Source organism: Mytilus trossulus, chromosome 13 (genome assembly GCF_036588685.1).
Source record: "Mytilus trossulus isolate FHL-02 chromosome 13, PNRI_Mtr1.1.1.hap1, whole genome shotgun sequence".
Classification (NCBI taxonomy): Eukaryota; Metazoa; Mollusca; class Bivalvia; order Mytilida; family Mytilidae; genus Mytilus; species Mytilus trossulus.
Window position 1 is genome coordinate 6,219,814 of NC_086385.1, and position 12,899 is coordinate 6,232,712.

General features: G+C 31.8%; 1 protein-coding gene across 1 annotated transcript in view; it reads left to right on the top strand.

Annotated features, from left to right (window-relative positions):
- The window catches only part of LOC134695201 (von Willebrand factor D and EGF domain-containing protein-like), a 68,694-nt gene that overhangs the window by 16,672 nt on the left and 39,123 nt on the right, over nt 1-12,899 (top strand). Inside the window, exons 2-5 of the mRNA XM_063556411.1 lie at nt 3,858-4,083; nt 7,210-7,269; nt 10,724-10,956; nt 11,685-11,756. Of these exons, the coding sequence (XP_063412481.1) occupies nt 3,858-4,083; nt 7,210-7,269; nt 10,724-10,956; nt 11,685-11,756 (591 nt within the window). The remainder of the gene's footprint in view (nt 1-3,857; nt 4,084-7,209; nt 7,270-10,723; nt 10,957-11,684; nt 11,757-12,899) is intronic.

Below are 12,899 nucleotides of genomic sequence, written 5' to 3' on the forward strand. Positions count from 1 at the left end.
TTTTATGAATAAGTGTTAAAGGGAGACTATTCAGACAACTGTATAGCATTGATACATGCATTTATAAATCAGTTTGAATAGTGAGCTAGACTTTTTATCTTTAATATAAATTTAATGTACAAATACTGAATTAGATATCAAGTTAAAATTCACTTCACAAGTAAAGCTGAAGGGCTAGAGATTTAGACAGTTAATTTTGACAAATTTAATTATAATTTTGATTATTAGGAAATTGGTCCTCATTTCAGTTGGCTGAACTCCTGACCTGAACAAGTTTGTCATTGTATTAATTGATTTTTGTGTCAAAACCCAGTTATACCAACTTAATGTTTTAAAAGTAGTAGAAGTTTATATAATGTTGAAAAAGCTTGTTCATAAAAATAAATCATTTAGCTGCCAGTACCAGGTGAAAACATGCCAAAAAAAAACACCATAATTTACATTGATTGTTATTCATAGCTTATTAAGTAGAATTAAAAAAGAGTATTTTCTTTTCCTTATACTGTCTGGATAATAGAAGATACAATTTGGTTGAAATGCACTAAAAATAAGCATTTAGGGGAGATAACTCTAATTTTCTATTATTCTAACCAATTCTCCAACTTGGTTATTTCCATAACCAGAAACGCTAACAACTAATTCACTTTTTCTAACTTATAATGAATGAACTTCAAAGTAGAATGATTAGCTTGGTGTTTATTTTTTATTAGTTTTATTATTTTACCATTTTGCCTGATCCTTATAGGCAGTTAAAACATGGAAGGCAATTTTTCCCTGCCATGCATACCTCCCACTTTTTAAACCGATATTAATTTTGAAACAGATAGTCTGATATGATCAATGATTACAATCTAGAAATCTTATATACATTTGTGTATGAGGAAATATGTAAGTATGATTCTTGTTGAGAAGGCTTATGTTAGTGGTTCTAGAAGTTATTTGTTTTATAGAGATAAGGATAATCACTTTTTTTGTAAAGGACTTTATCTATTCATAAACTATAGATCACATTGCACATACATTTTATTAAATTCTTTCATTTATTTATTGATTTTCGATTTTCAAGATGAACTTTAAAATCTGATCTCAAATTTAGGATTTTTTTATTAGATTCTGTTGGCCTGCAGACAGGATCTGAATGCAATTTTACAAGCCTAAGCTGCTGGGCCTGTAGCTTATCATGATACTGGTTCACTTTGTCAGTGATATTTTTCCAGTTTATACACCAATTATTCTTAATTTTAAGAATTTTTATTTTACCACACCTTATTTAAAGATGGAGAGGCAGAAAACTCTTCCTGAATTGTGTCCACCAGATTTGTACAGGAAGACTTAAGATTTTCTGCCTTATTTTCAACTTTTCTACATGTATGTAATGACGAAGACACATTGTATTTTGTGGTGCAGATTGGGCAGTCTTCAAGGGTATGCTGATGTTTTTCAATTTCCTTCATTTGCATCCAGTTGACCAAACTAAACTGGGATACAAATTTTTCCTTTTCTCCAGTTTTGTTTTTGTTGAGATAGTATCTATTCTGGTATACATAATCTTGTAGTTTTGGCAGTTTTAGCCGAAAATAATTGTAGCTGCTGATGAGCATTTTTGGATATTTTCCCATGAAAATGCTGTAATTTTCATAACGCTGTTGAATCGACAAATGATTATTATAATGGGGCTTCAAAATTTTATCAGGCTCTGGATTTTGTTGTTTTGACTGGTTATAATTGTCAATTGCAGTCTTGTCCTTTGTTGACCTTGCAATAACTACTTTGGCAAAATTGCAGTAGTTCATTGTATTTGATATTTTTTGTTATATCATTGCATATTCTTGTTTGTATTATTGTTCATGATATATATGTCAAAATTTGAGATGCAAAATAAAATTCAAGATGAAAAATGTTTGTGTTATGACTCAGATGACTTCCATGTTTGGTTTGCTGCTGCTGCTGCTGCTATTCTCTGCTGAATACAGATAATTTCCAGAAGATTTTTATGATATGACTTTTGAGAAAAAAGATAGACATACAACCAGAAAAAGTACAACAATGATTAAAAAACAAAATAAAGTCGAAAAACAGAAATGAATAGAAATATATGAGACTTGAGTCTGGATGCTCCACATAAAAAGTTTGATTATCCATTGACAAAAACTACTTATTCTCAGGGGAAGATGCACAAATAATTTTATTTGGTGTTTTTTCAAATACAAGTGTGATGGGTTAATGTTAAGACCTGGTCATACTATCAACACCAGTACCCCCCCCCCCCCCCCCCCTCAAATTCTGTCCAGCATGTTCTAAATGTTTCTGTGTATGTTGATGAAGTCAAAATTTCGTTTAAGGTGGTTAAAATAATTATAAGATCATAACTTAGTTCTTTATTATCACAAAAAGGCAAACAAATAGGGTGGGTCGCTTGTGATGGAACTTTGATCCTAGATATGGTCATCTGGAAGTCTTTCTAACACTATCAGCAACTAAAAGAAAAAAAAATATACTGAAATATTATTCTGCAGCTGAAATATATATTACCAACATTATGCATTTAAAGGTAAGTTTTTTTCACACAAAAAAAATCTTTTTTTTTTTTTTTTATTAAAAGGATAAAGGTATACCAACGGCATTTATATCAAAGCTGTCATTTTATTTTAATAATTTCTGTATGAAATAGTTTTGAAAGTTGTTAAAAAAACATAAAACTTGGTAAATGTATTGGGAATGACATTTATTTTATTAAAATATAGGTATGTTGTCCTCTCATCGATTTATTTTTATGTTGAAAAGATCGTCAGAATAATTTACAGAGTTGTGTCCCTTTTGACGTCACTTAAACGTTTGACAGTAATGACGTACATTAAGAATTTTGACATTGGTCAACTTCAGAGCGAAAGTTCTAGAATTAATCATCTGTATTTTTCTAATATGATTAGCTTTTTAAAATCGGAATATTCTCAGGATTATGAAAACTGATATACAATTTGCGTGGCAATATTGGTGAATTAAACAGAAAGCGTTGTTTACTTAAAAAGGTTGATCGTAACGATTTTTCGCTTGTTTATTTTAATTTTTTATTATCTTTTGTGAGTATTCACCAGTGTATAGCATTTTTCTTATTCCACATACTTTTCCCGTTAAAATGAGACCAAAAGGAAATATTTACGTTAAGTGTACGTACTAGAACTTTACGGAAAACTATAATTTTATATATAAATGCCACAGTAGTCATGTGATCGTCACGTGACTTTTTTTCCAGGGTAAATCAAAACAATATGAAACATAATTTATTGTTTTATCATAAAATACCAATGATTAGACGTTATCCATTCATACAGCAATTATGTACCGCTTCGGCGGTTTTACTGTTTATTATGCCCAAATAGCTAAAAACAGTGCTGAGTGACCTTAACCATCCCGCGTAAGTGCAAGTCTTTTGTCTTTACTGGACATATGATAATACCTGCATGCATGGAACTGGGACAAAAAATGATGACAGGACTTGTCACTCGACAATCATCGATTTCATTGTCGCGTCGATTATTCTAAGCTTGCATAACTAAAATAAAACTTTCAAATATTAGACAATAGATTAGACAACAGATAACGAAATTCGAAAAAAGTATTCCCGGATCCCGAAAGGATCAATCCCGAGGTCCCGAGTTTAAAAACACCGGATCCCGGAGTCCACCCCCTCTTAAATGGACTATCTTCACCGATTTTGCTTGAACGTGCCATCGTTTTATTCATTTTAAAAGACATAACATAAGACCAAGGATTTGTATACAAATCCTTGATAAGACTTAATGTTTGAAAGAACTATTTTTCACTCAAACTTTCAACTTCTAATAATTTATTTTCAGCACGGTTGTGGAACACGTGCCCCTATTTGGCTCCCTCTACCAGCAGATGGATTACCTTCTCCCGGAAAGAAAATAAGAACGCAAGCATGCGCATCGTTTGAGGTTCCAGGAAGGGAATTAGAATGTTGTGGATTAAAATTTCCAGTAACGGTTAAAAACTGTGGTGATTTCTTTGCGTATCGTCTGCGAAGTACAAAAGGATGTGATCTTGCTTACTGTACTAAAGGTACTTAATAGACATACTAGGTCATCTGTGAAACACACACACGTAAATATCATTTCCCCATTAAGGTCTAGATCGAGAAATTTTTAATATAGTAGTCATAGTAAACGTTTAATGTTTTCCGGAATTTGTGCATTGACTTATCAGAAGTTGCTTCAGAAATTCTAATAGAGACTTCCGGTTATGTGTTTTTGTAATAGAAATATTTTGCAGGACTTATTTGTACTTGTAATGTCTTGAATGATGAAAACTATAATCATAAGTGGCTGTGGTCCATCTAAAATTGTACCCTTGTAGCAAAAGTTGGTCAGTACATCCTGGGCTAATACAGAGACAAGCAAATTTGTTGAGGTCAGGCCATTATTTATTTTCCAACCTGGGACTGGGTAATTTTTTGAAACATTTACTCTCTCTCTTCCGACCAGAGAAACATAGTACATTGAAAGCCTGTTTTCATAATAGAGGTTCACTGGTTGTTGGAACATTACTTATTAATCCTTATTTCGAGTACAGTGAGTTATGTAACAGTAACCTAGCTGTTAATACCAAGGGGACGACCATTTGATATTCTGGGGGGGGGGGCCAGGAGGATTTGTTTTTGATCGGTTATTTATTTTTGTAAACTGAGAGGACAGATTATTCATTTTCTGTACTATTGAAGCAAGATTTTTCATTTTCATTAAAGAAAGGGACTGATTATTCATTTTTTACCAATATATTTATGATATAAATTCGAAAACATCCATTTTTTTTAAAAATATTTGTTAATTTTGAATAATTAGATTTTATAGGAAGATGTGGTGTGAGTGCCAATGAGACAACTCTCCGTCCAAATAACCATTTAAAAAAAAGATAAACCATTAATACATGTATAGTCAAGTTATTGTGTACCATTTAATCAGAATACTAGAAGATCATTATCCCCTTCAGAAATTTTAAGATTCAAGATGTCATTCATAACCTCAGTCAGACACATACTTGTGTACAAGAGGACAGTATATACAAACATTTTAAGATAATACATAGCAAGACAGGACAAAATACATAGTAATAAGTATATTATAAAAGACAATTGGTATAATTAGATTAAGTATTTAATAATTTTCTTAACGAAATGAATCATTTATATTCCCAAGCAATATACACATAATGCATACATACATAGTATTGAAGTTAATTTAGTTTGGTTTTTCCTAGCCTAATTCAAAAGTATTGTCAAACATTTTTCGCCGAGCGAAGCGAGGCAAAAAATTTTTTGAAGGGTTTTGGAACCGCTGAAGGCCCAATAAGCCATAACCCTGCTGAGTTATTTATTTTCAATACATTGCAAGTCAGGTAATTTATTTTCAAACTACCACAGAACAAACCATTTATTTTTGTGATAATCAAGGCTGAGTTATTTATTTTCAAAATCCTCCTGGCCCCCCCCAGAATATCAAATGGTCGTCCCCTAATGGAGATCGCACAAGGATTTATTATTGGCAGTGAGAAATTGGATACACATTAGTTTGCTGAGTGGCAAAACTCTTGTATAATATGTTGCTGCTAGGACTATTTATACAATGTAATAGTCCCAGCATAGCAATTGTCAATTTGTAAAATGCATACAAGTAATTGTAGAGCCAAAATCATCCTGAAGACACTGAACATTAATGAAATATTTGCCATTGGAGTTTAAGCAACCAATAATCAATGTAGAGCCAAAAAAGTTTTCATTCAAAAGAGAGGAAACATACAACATGTTTAACCTATATCATGTATCATGTGTATATAAATCTTCCATTACCAATTTACCTCTAATCATGCTAATAAACAAAAAAACTTTACAAATTATATCATCGTATCTTAAGAGCTTATATATACATGTAACTATAACTATTTTTTACCTCTGTAAACCTTGCAACCTGATAACTGATTAAATATTACCTGTAAAAGAGGGACGAAAGATACCAGAGGGACAGTCAACATGGTCAAACTCATAGATTGAAAATAAACTGACAATATGTCATGGATAAAAATAAAAAGACAAACAGACAAATAATAGTACAGAAGACACAACATTGAAAACTAAAGACTGAGCAACAGGTGATCTCAAGTGCTATGGAAGGGTTAGCAGATCCTGCTCCACATGTGACACCTGTCAGGTTGCTTATATTATTACAAATCCGGTAAATAGTCTAATTCAGTAGGTCACATTTGTGAAAAGGGAAGGGTATTGTACATGTTGTAGTTACGACATAAGGAACATATCCGATATCATCTGTGAAATGGTTATTCCGTGACAGTCAACTACAATTGTAACTCATGATGGCGTCTGTAAAAATTACGAAGGGATGATTTCAACTTCACCATTTTGAACTCTTGGTTTAATAGCTTCCTTGTGAGCAGCAATCCTTCATCAAGCAAATCATGATAGGAAATACAAGACCGGGAATATCGTATCAATTGGGAGATATATATATCTACTCCGTATGCAGGCCCAGCTGGAATGTTGCAACATAGAAATGGAAAGTTCACAATTGGGAAGCTGAAATCATCTCTTTTGTTGTAAAGTATTTTTTTCCTCCGACCCTCATTTTCAATTTCTAAATGTAAGTCAAGATATGAAGCAGACTTAACTGTATATGTAGTATCCTTTATCTCTAATTCTATGGGATAGATTCTTTTCAACATACATGTACATGTAGTTACCAAATTTTGTATTATTTAGTGAGAGAACATTATCTATATAGCGGAACGTAAAGTTAAAGGATATTGCTAACTTCTTATCTTTCTTCCTAAGAAGGTCCTGTCTGAAGTCAGCCTCATAATAATAAAGAAACAAGTCCCCAAGAAAAGGGGTACAATTGGTTCCCATTGGAATTCTGACAGTCTGTTGAAAAACACGTCCTCCAAACTTTACAAATACATGTATGTTGTCAATCAAGAAAGCAAGCATCTCGATGATGTCAGTTTCAGAGAATTTTTTGTTTGCAACCTTTACCATATTTACAAAAGTTTGAAACCACTTATTTAAAAGTGGCCTGGTACAGGTATGTGACCTGAGACTTTATATAAAATTTCAAATTATGCTTCCATTCTCTCAATATGTTTCAAAATGTTTAATTAATTGTTTTCATAATTTTTCAGTTATAAATGTGGTTTGTGAAGTTGGACAAGTTTATGTGCTTCATTTGCAAAAATGTGTTGGTTAGTAATATATTGATACAATATTTTTTCTTCAAACACTAATCCAGTATTAATATGATTGGTTGATTTCTGAGTCTAAGTACAATAAACTTGCTTGAAATGATGGCCTCAACTCCAGATACTGAGACTATTAGTTGAGTTTCTAGCCAAATTCTAGGAGTATGTAACTGTTTAGTGCAAAAATTCAGAAATCAATTAAAAATATTACATTTATAAAAGCTTAAGCAAATTAACCTATTTGTTATAATTTACTCTAAAAAAAAAATCGCAGTTTTAGCTACCGTGTACATGTATATGTTGTGTACAAGATGTAAGTTTGTACAAATTATAATTTGTACAGAGTTTTTATACGACCACAAATTTTGAAAAATTTTTCGTCGTATTTTGCTATCAAGTTGTCGTCTGAATACTTTTAGTTTTCGCACTCTAACTTTAGTAAAAGTGAATATAAATCTATAAAATTTTATCACAAGGTTTATGACCACAAAAGGAAGGTTGGTATTGATACTGGGAGTTTTGGTCCCAACATTTTAGGAATTAGGGGCCAAAAAGGGCCCAAATAAGCATTTTCTTGGTTTTCGCACTATAACTTAAATTTAGTTTAAGTTAATAGAAATCTATGAAATTTTGACACAAGGTTTATGACCACAAAAGAAAGGTTGGGATTGATTTTGGGAGTTTTGGTTTCAACAGTGTAGGAATTAGGGGCAAAAAAAGGGCCCAAATAAGCATTATTCTTGGTTTTTGCACAATAACTTTAGTTTAAGTAAATAGAAAATAATGAAATTTAAACACAATGTTTATGACCACAAAAGGAAGGTTGGTATTGATTTTGGGAGTTTAGGTCCCAACAGTTTAGGAATTAGGGGCCAAAAAGGGACCCAAATAAACATTTTCTTGGTTTTCGCACCATAACTTTAGTATAAGTTAATAGTAATCTATGAAATTTAAACACAAGGTTTATGACCATAAAAGGAAGGTTGGTAATGATTTTGGGAGTTTTGGTCCCAACAGTTTAGGAATAAGGGGCCCAAAAGGTCCAAAATTAAACTTTGTTTGATTTCATCAAAATTGAATAATTGGGGTTCTTTGATTTGCCGAATCTAACTGTGTATGTAGATTTTTAACTTTTGGTCCCGTTTTTAAATCGGTCTACATTAAGGTCCAAAGGGTCCAAAATTAAACTTAGTTTGATTTTGACAAAAAATTAATCGGTTGGGTTCTTTGATATGCTGAATCTAAAAATGTACTTAGATTCTTGATTATCGGCCCAGTTTTCAAGTTGGTCCAAATCGGGGTCCAAAATTAAACTTTGTTTGATTTCATTAAAAATTGAATAAATGGGGTTCTTTGATATGCCAAATCTAACTGTGTATGTAGATTCCTCATTTTTGGTCTTGTTTTCAAATTGGTCTACATTAAAGTCCAAAGGGTCCAAAATTAAACTTAGTTTGATTTCAACAAAAATTGAAATTTTGGGGTTCTTTGATATGCTGAATCCAAACATGTACTTAGATTTTTGATTATGGGCCCAGTTTTCAAGTTGGTCCAAATCAGGATCTAAAATTATTATATTAAGTTTTGTGCAATAGCAAGTCTTTTCAATTGCACAGTATTGCGCAATGGCAAGAAATATCTTATTGCAAAATATTGTGAAATAGCAATTTTGTTTTTAATTAGAGTTATCTTTCTTTGTCCAGAATAGTAAGCAAGAAATATCTAATTGTAAGATTTTTTTTTATTTGGAGTTATCTTTCTTTGTCCAGAATCAACTTAAATCTTTGTTATATATACAAAATACAATGTATATTCACTTTTTACTACCAACTGATAAATCAAAATAATCTTTACCATTCAGTGATAACAAGCAGTTTTTTTACATCTTAATATTTTATGATGTATTTAAATGAGTAGTAATTGTTGCAAACTCCATTAGAAATTTTAATTGAGATTAGTTTTGGAATAAGGGAAAGGGGGATGTGATTAAAAAAAATGGGTTCAATTTTCTCATTTGAAATTTCATAAATAAAAAGAAAATTTCTTCAAACATTTTTTTGAGAGGAATAATATACAACAGCATAGTGAATTGCTCTAAGAGAAAACAAAAATTTTAATTTCATTAGAACACATTCATTCTGTGTCAGAAACCTATGCTGTGTCAACTATTTAATCACAATCCAAATTTAGAGCTGAATCCAGCTTGAATGTTATGTCCATACTTGCCCCAACCGTTCAGGGTTCAACCTCTGCGGTCGTATAAAGCTATGCCCTGCGGAGCATCTGGTTGTACAAGTTATAAGTTTTTTGACACATAGCTTTTTTCACCAGCTGATACAAGTTTATCTTCTAAAATGTATCAGTTTAATGTTTTAAATTCAATTGACTGACCTAAGGGGGGGCCCGCTCCAGTCATGCTTCATTGATTCCCTATATAATCAACCAAATTTTTCTTACGAAAGGGGGGGCCCGGGCCTCCCAGGGCCCCCCTTGATCTGCCTATGCTTATAGACCAAAAGCATTGTCAAAGTTACAAGTCTTATAACTTTGTAAGCCTTAAGTTTGTTTCCTCTACAAATGGCTCTTGAAGCAGTGACGCTGAAACAAAACAAAAGAGTTAAAAATAGCCAAATAAAGTATGAAATTAAAGAGCATTTTTTTTCTTCTGAGAGACTGCATTGGGTTCATATCATATAATAAAGAATATTGGGGAAAAGTCCAAAATAAATTGGCAAAATAATAAAGAATAAAGAAAAATTTTTATAGGCTAAAAATTTAAGAAATAACAAATGAATAATGGGGTGCTTGAATATACAAAGAACAGAGAAAAAATCTTTCCAAATAAAAATAAATACAAACTAACAAAAGACCTGAATTTGGACCCTCAGTAAAAGTGGTTACTTAACCAATGGTATTGGTTTAATTAGAGCTCACATTCTAATAATTAAGCAATGGTATTGGTTTAATTTGAGCTCACATTCTAATAATTAAGCAATGGTATTGGTTTAATTTGAGCTCACATTCTAATAATTAAGCAATGGTATTGGTTTAATTTGAGCTCACATTCTAATAATTAAGAAATGGTATTGGTTTAATTTGAGCTCACATTCTAATAACTAACCAATGGTATTGGTTTAATTTGAGCTCACATTCTAATAATTAAGCAATGGTATTGGTTTAATTTGAGCTCACATTCTTATAATTAAGCAATGGTATTGGTTTAATTTGAGCTCACATTCTAATAATTAAGCAATGGTATTGGTTTAATTTGAGCTCACATTCTAATGATTAAGCAATGGTATTGGTTTAATTTGAGCTCACATTCTAATGATTAAGCAATGGTATTGGTTTAATTTGAGCTCACATTCTAATAATTAAGCAATGGTATTGGTTTAATTTGAGCTCACATTCTAATGATTAAGCAATGGTATTATTTGATCTCATATTTATTTTCCAGATGTTGTTGTTGAGATTTCTAAACCAAAGTTACATGTGAAAAAATATCCAGATAGGGTGTCAGTTGTGTGTTTATTTGATGTGAATAACATCACTGTATCACAACATAAGCCAACATTCTCTGTGACTTGGATCAGGATCAGGAATGGTGTATCTACAGTTATTAAGTTCAAATTCCTGTCAGACACAAGGGACCAAGTGGTTCTGGGGAAAGATGTTCTCACAGGTGACTCGGTAAGTATATGTACCAAACATGGAATAACTTTATAATTAAATGGAGGCCAAAGATACCAAAGAGACATTCAGTTCAGAAATCAAAAGAAAAGCTGACGACAATTGCAAAAAAATCAAATCAATGAAAAGATGAAGAAAAAAAATGCAACATACTGTGGATTCATTAATATTCGTTGGATACCAATTTTCGTGGATTTCCTGGGTACAAGAGAACCACGAATTCAAATGTCCAAAGAATAACAAATTTTCTAAAAGAATGAGTGTCGACTTTGCCAAAACCACGAAATTAAATATCCAAAAATAGGTCAATTTTCCTCAAACCACGAAAATTGATACCCACGAAAATAAATGAATCCACAGTAGAAAACCAAATATTTTACAAAACAATTTCCACAACAAAAACTGATGGTGAACCACCAGTAGTGTCAAACATGGCTCATGCAAGTACAAATCTTAAATCATGTTTAAAGTGTTAGGGGGAGGGTAAATTTTCTACATGTAAATTTTTTTTTAAGACTGGTGTCTGAGTAATCTTAGAAGTTCATTTACAGTATCACTAGGGTGTCAACACTCACTCAGAGGTTGTGAGGTCAAATCTGCAGGTGGCAAGTGCTTAGTTATATGGCATAAAATTTGGACACCAGTATTGTAGATATCCAAAAACAGCATCAAGGTTGATAATTCAATGGTATTTTTAAACTCATTGTAATTTTCTTTATGCATTTTAGGTTGCATGTGAAGTTATGCCAGTCCATCAGAAACAAAGCAAATCTTCAGAGTTATTGTTCCTGGGAATACAGGTAAGAATAGGGATCAGATCAATATGTTTAAGTGGAACCTATGTCGCTCACTATTAAGGGGTTGTGTCCTTTTAAAAATAGAAACATTTGTCATATGTATAAACAGGGACCTTCGGTTCGTCTTTTATTCAGGGATGGGGTAATCGTAATCTGTAATTGTAATTGATTACATTTTTTCAAGTAATCGACAGTAATCTGTTATCGAAGACATTTTCGATTACATGTAATCGTAATTTAATCGATTACAGCAAAAAAATGGATGTAATCATCGATTACTTTTCGATTACATTTCGATTACTTAAATAAAATAGTTTGATGAAAAGTAACCTATTTCAGAGGAAAATATGTATGCTATCACTTTGTAGTACATATTAAAAATTATGCATCAACAATACTTGAGAGTTAAGCAACTGCCTTATTTGTATCTATTGTCTTAAGGGCATACGATACAGTAGAGATCCCTCGTTGATTTTTTCTTGAAATGTTGACAGAAGGTCAATTTCAATGTGTACTTTTCAAATATGGAAAGAAAAAAGTACCTTCATGACTTACTTTTTGAGATAATTTGGTTCGAAATATTCATATTTGGAAGAAAATCCCTGAAATTTCATAAATAAGGACTTTTAAAGAAAGTAACAATACTTTTGAACCAAAAGTCATAACTTAACCGGTTTTTTTGTAAAATGTTCCCTTGATCCATGGCATCAACATTATAAAACAATTTTAAGGTTAAACCAAATTATAATTTTCCGGATTCAGATTGCAATATGCGAATTAAAGAATTTGACCATTTTTTTACGTCATTTCGGAAGTGCAGAAAAAATTTGATCGTTGATTTTTTCTTGAAAATTTGGCGGAGTGTTCATGAAACAGTACTTGATTAATTGCAAAAGAAAAAAATAGGGGTCCATGTGCTTGTTTTTTCAATAAAAGCCATATACCTTAATATTTTACGACGTCTGTCAGTATGGCGCTAAATTACGTTATGTTAAGTTTTAATCGCAAAGACGTCGTATAATCGTTCCCGCCGTACAAGACTATACTCTCAATTATAATTATATGCAGGTGTTTTCAAAAGCGTTGATACTTATCATAAAAATGCATATGATATGGTTCCTTGTAAAATGGCAAAACATATGTGCT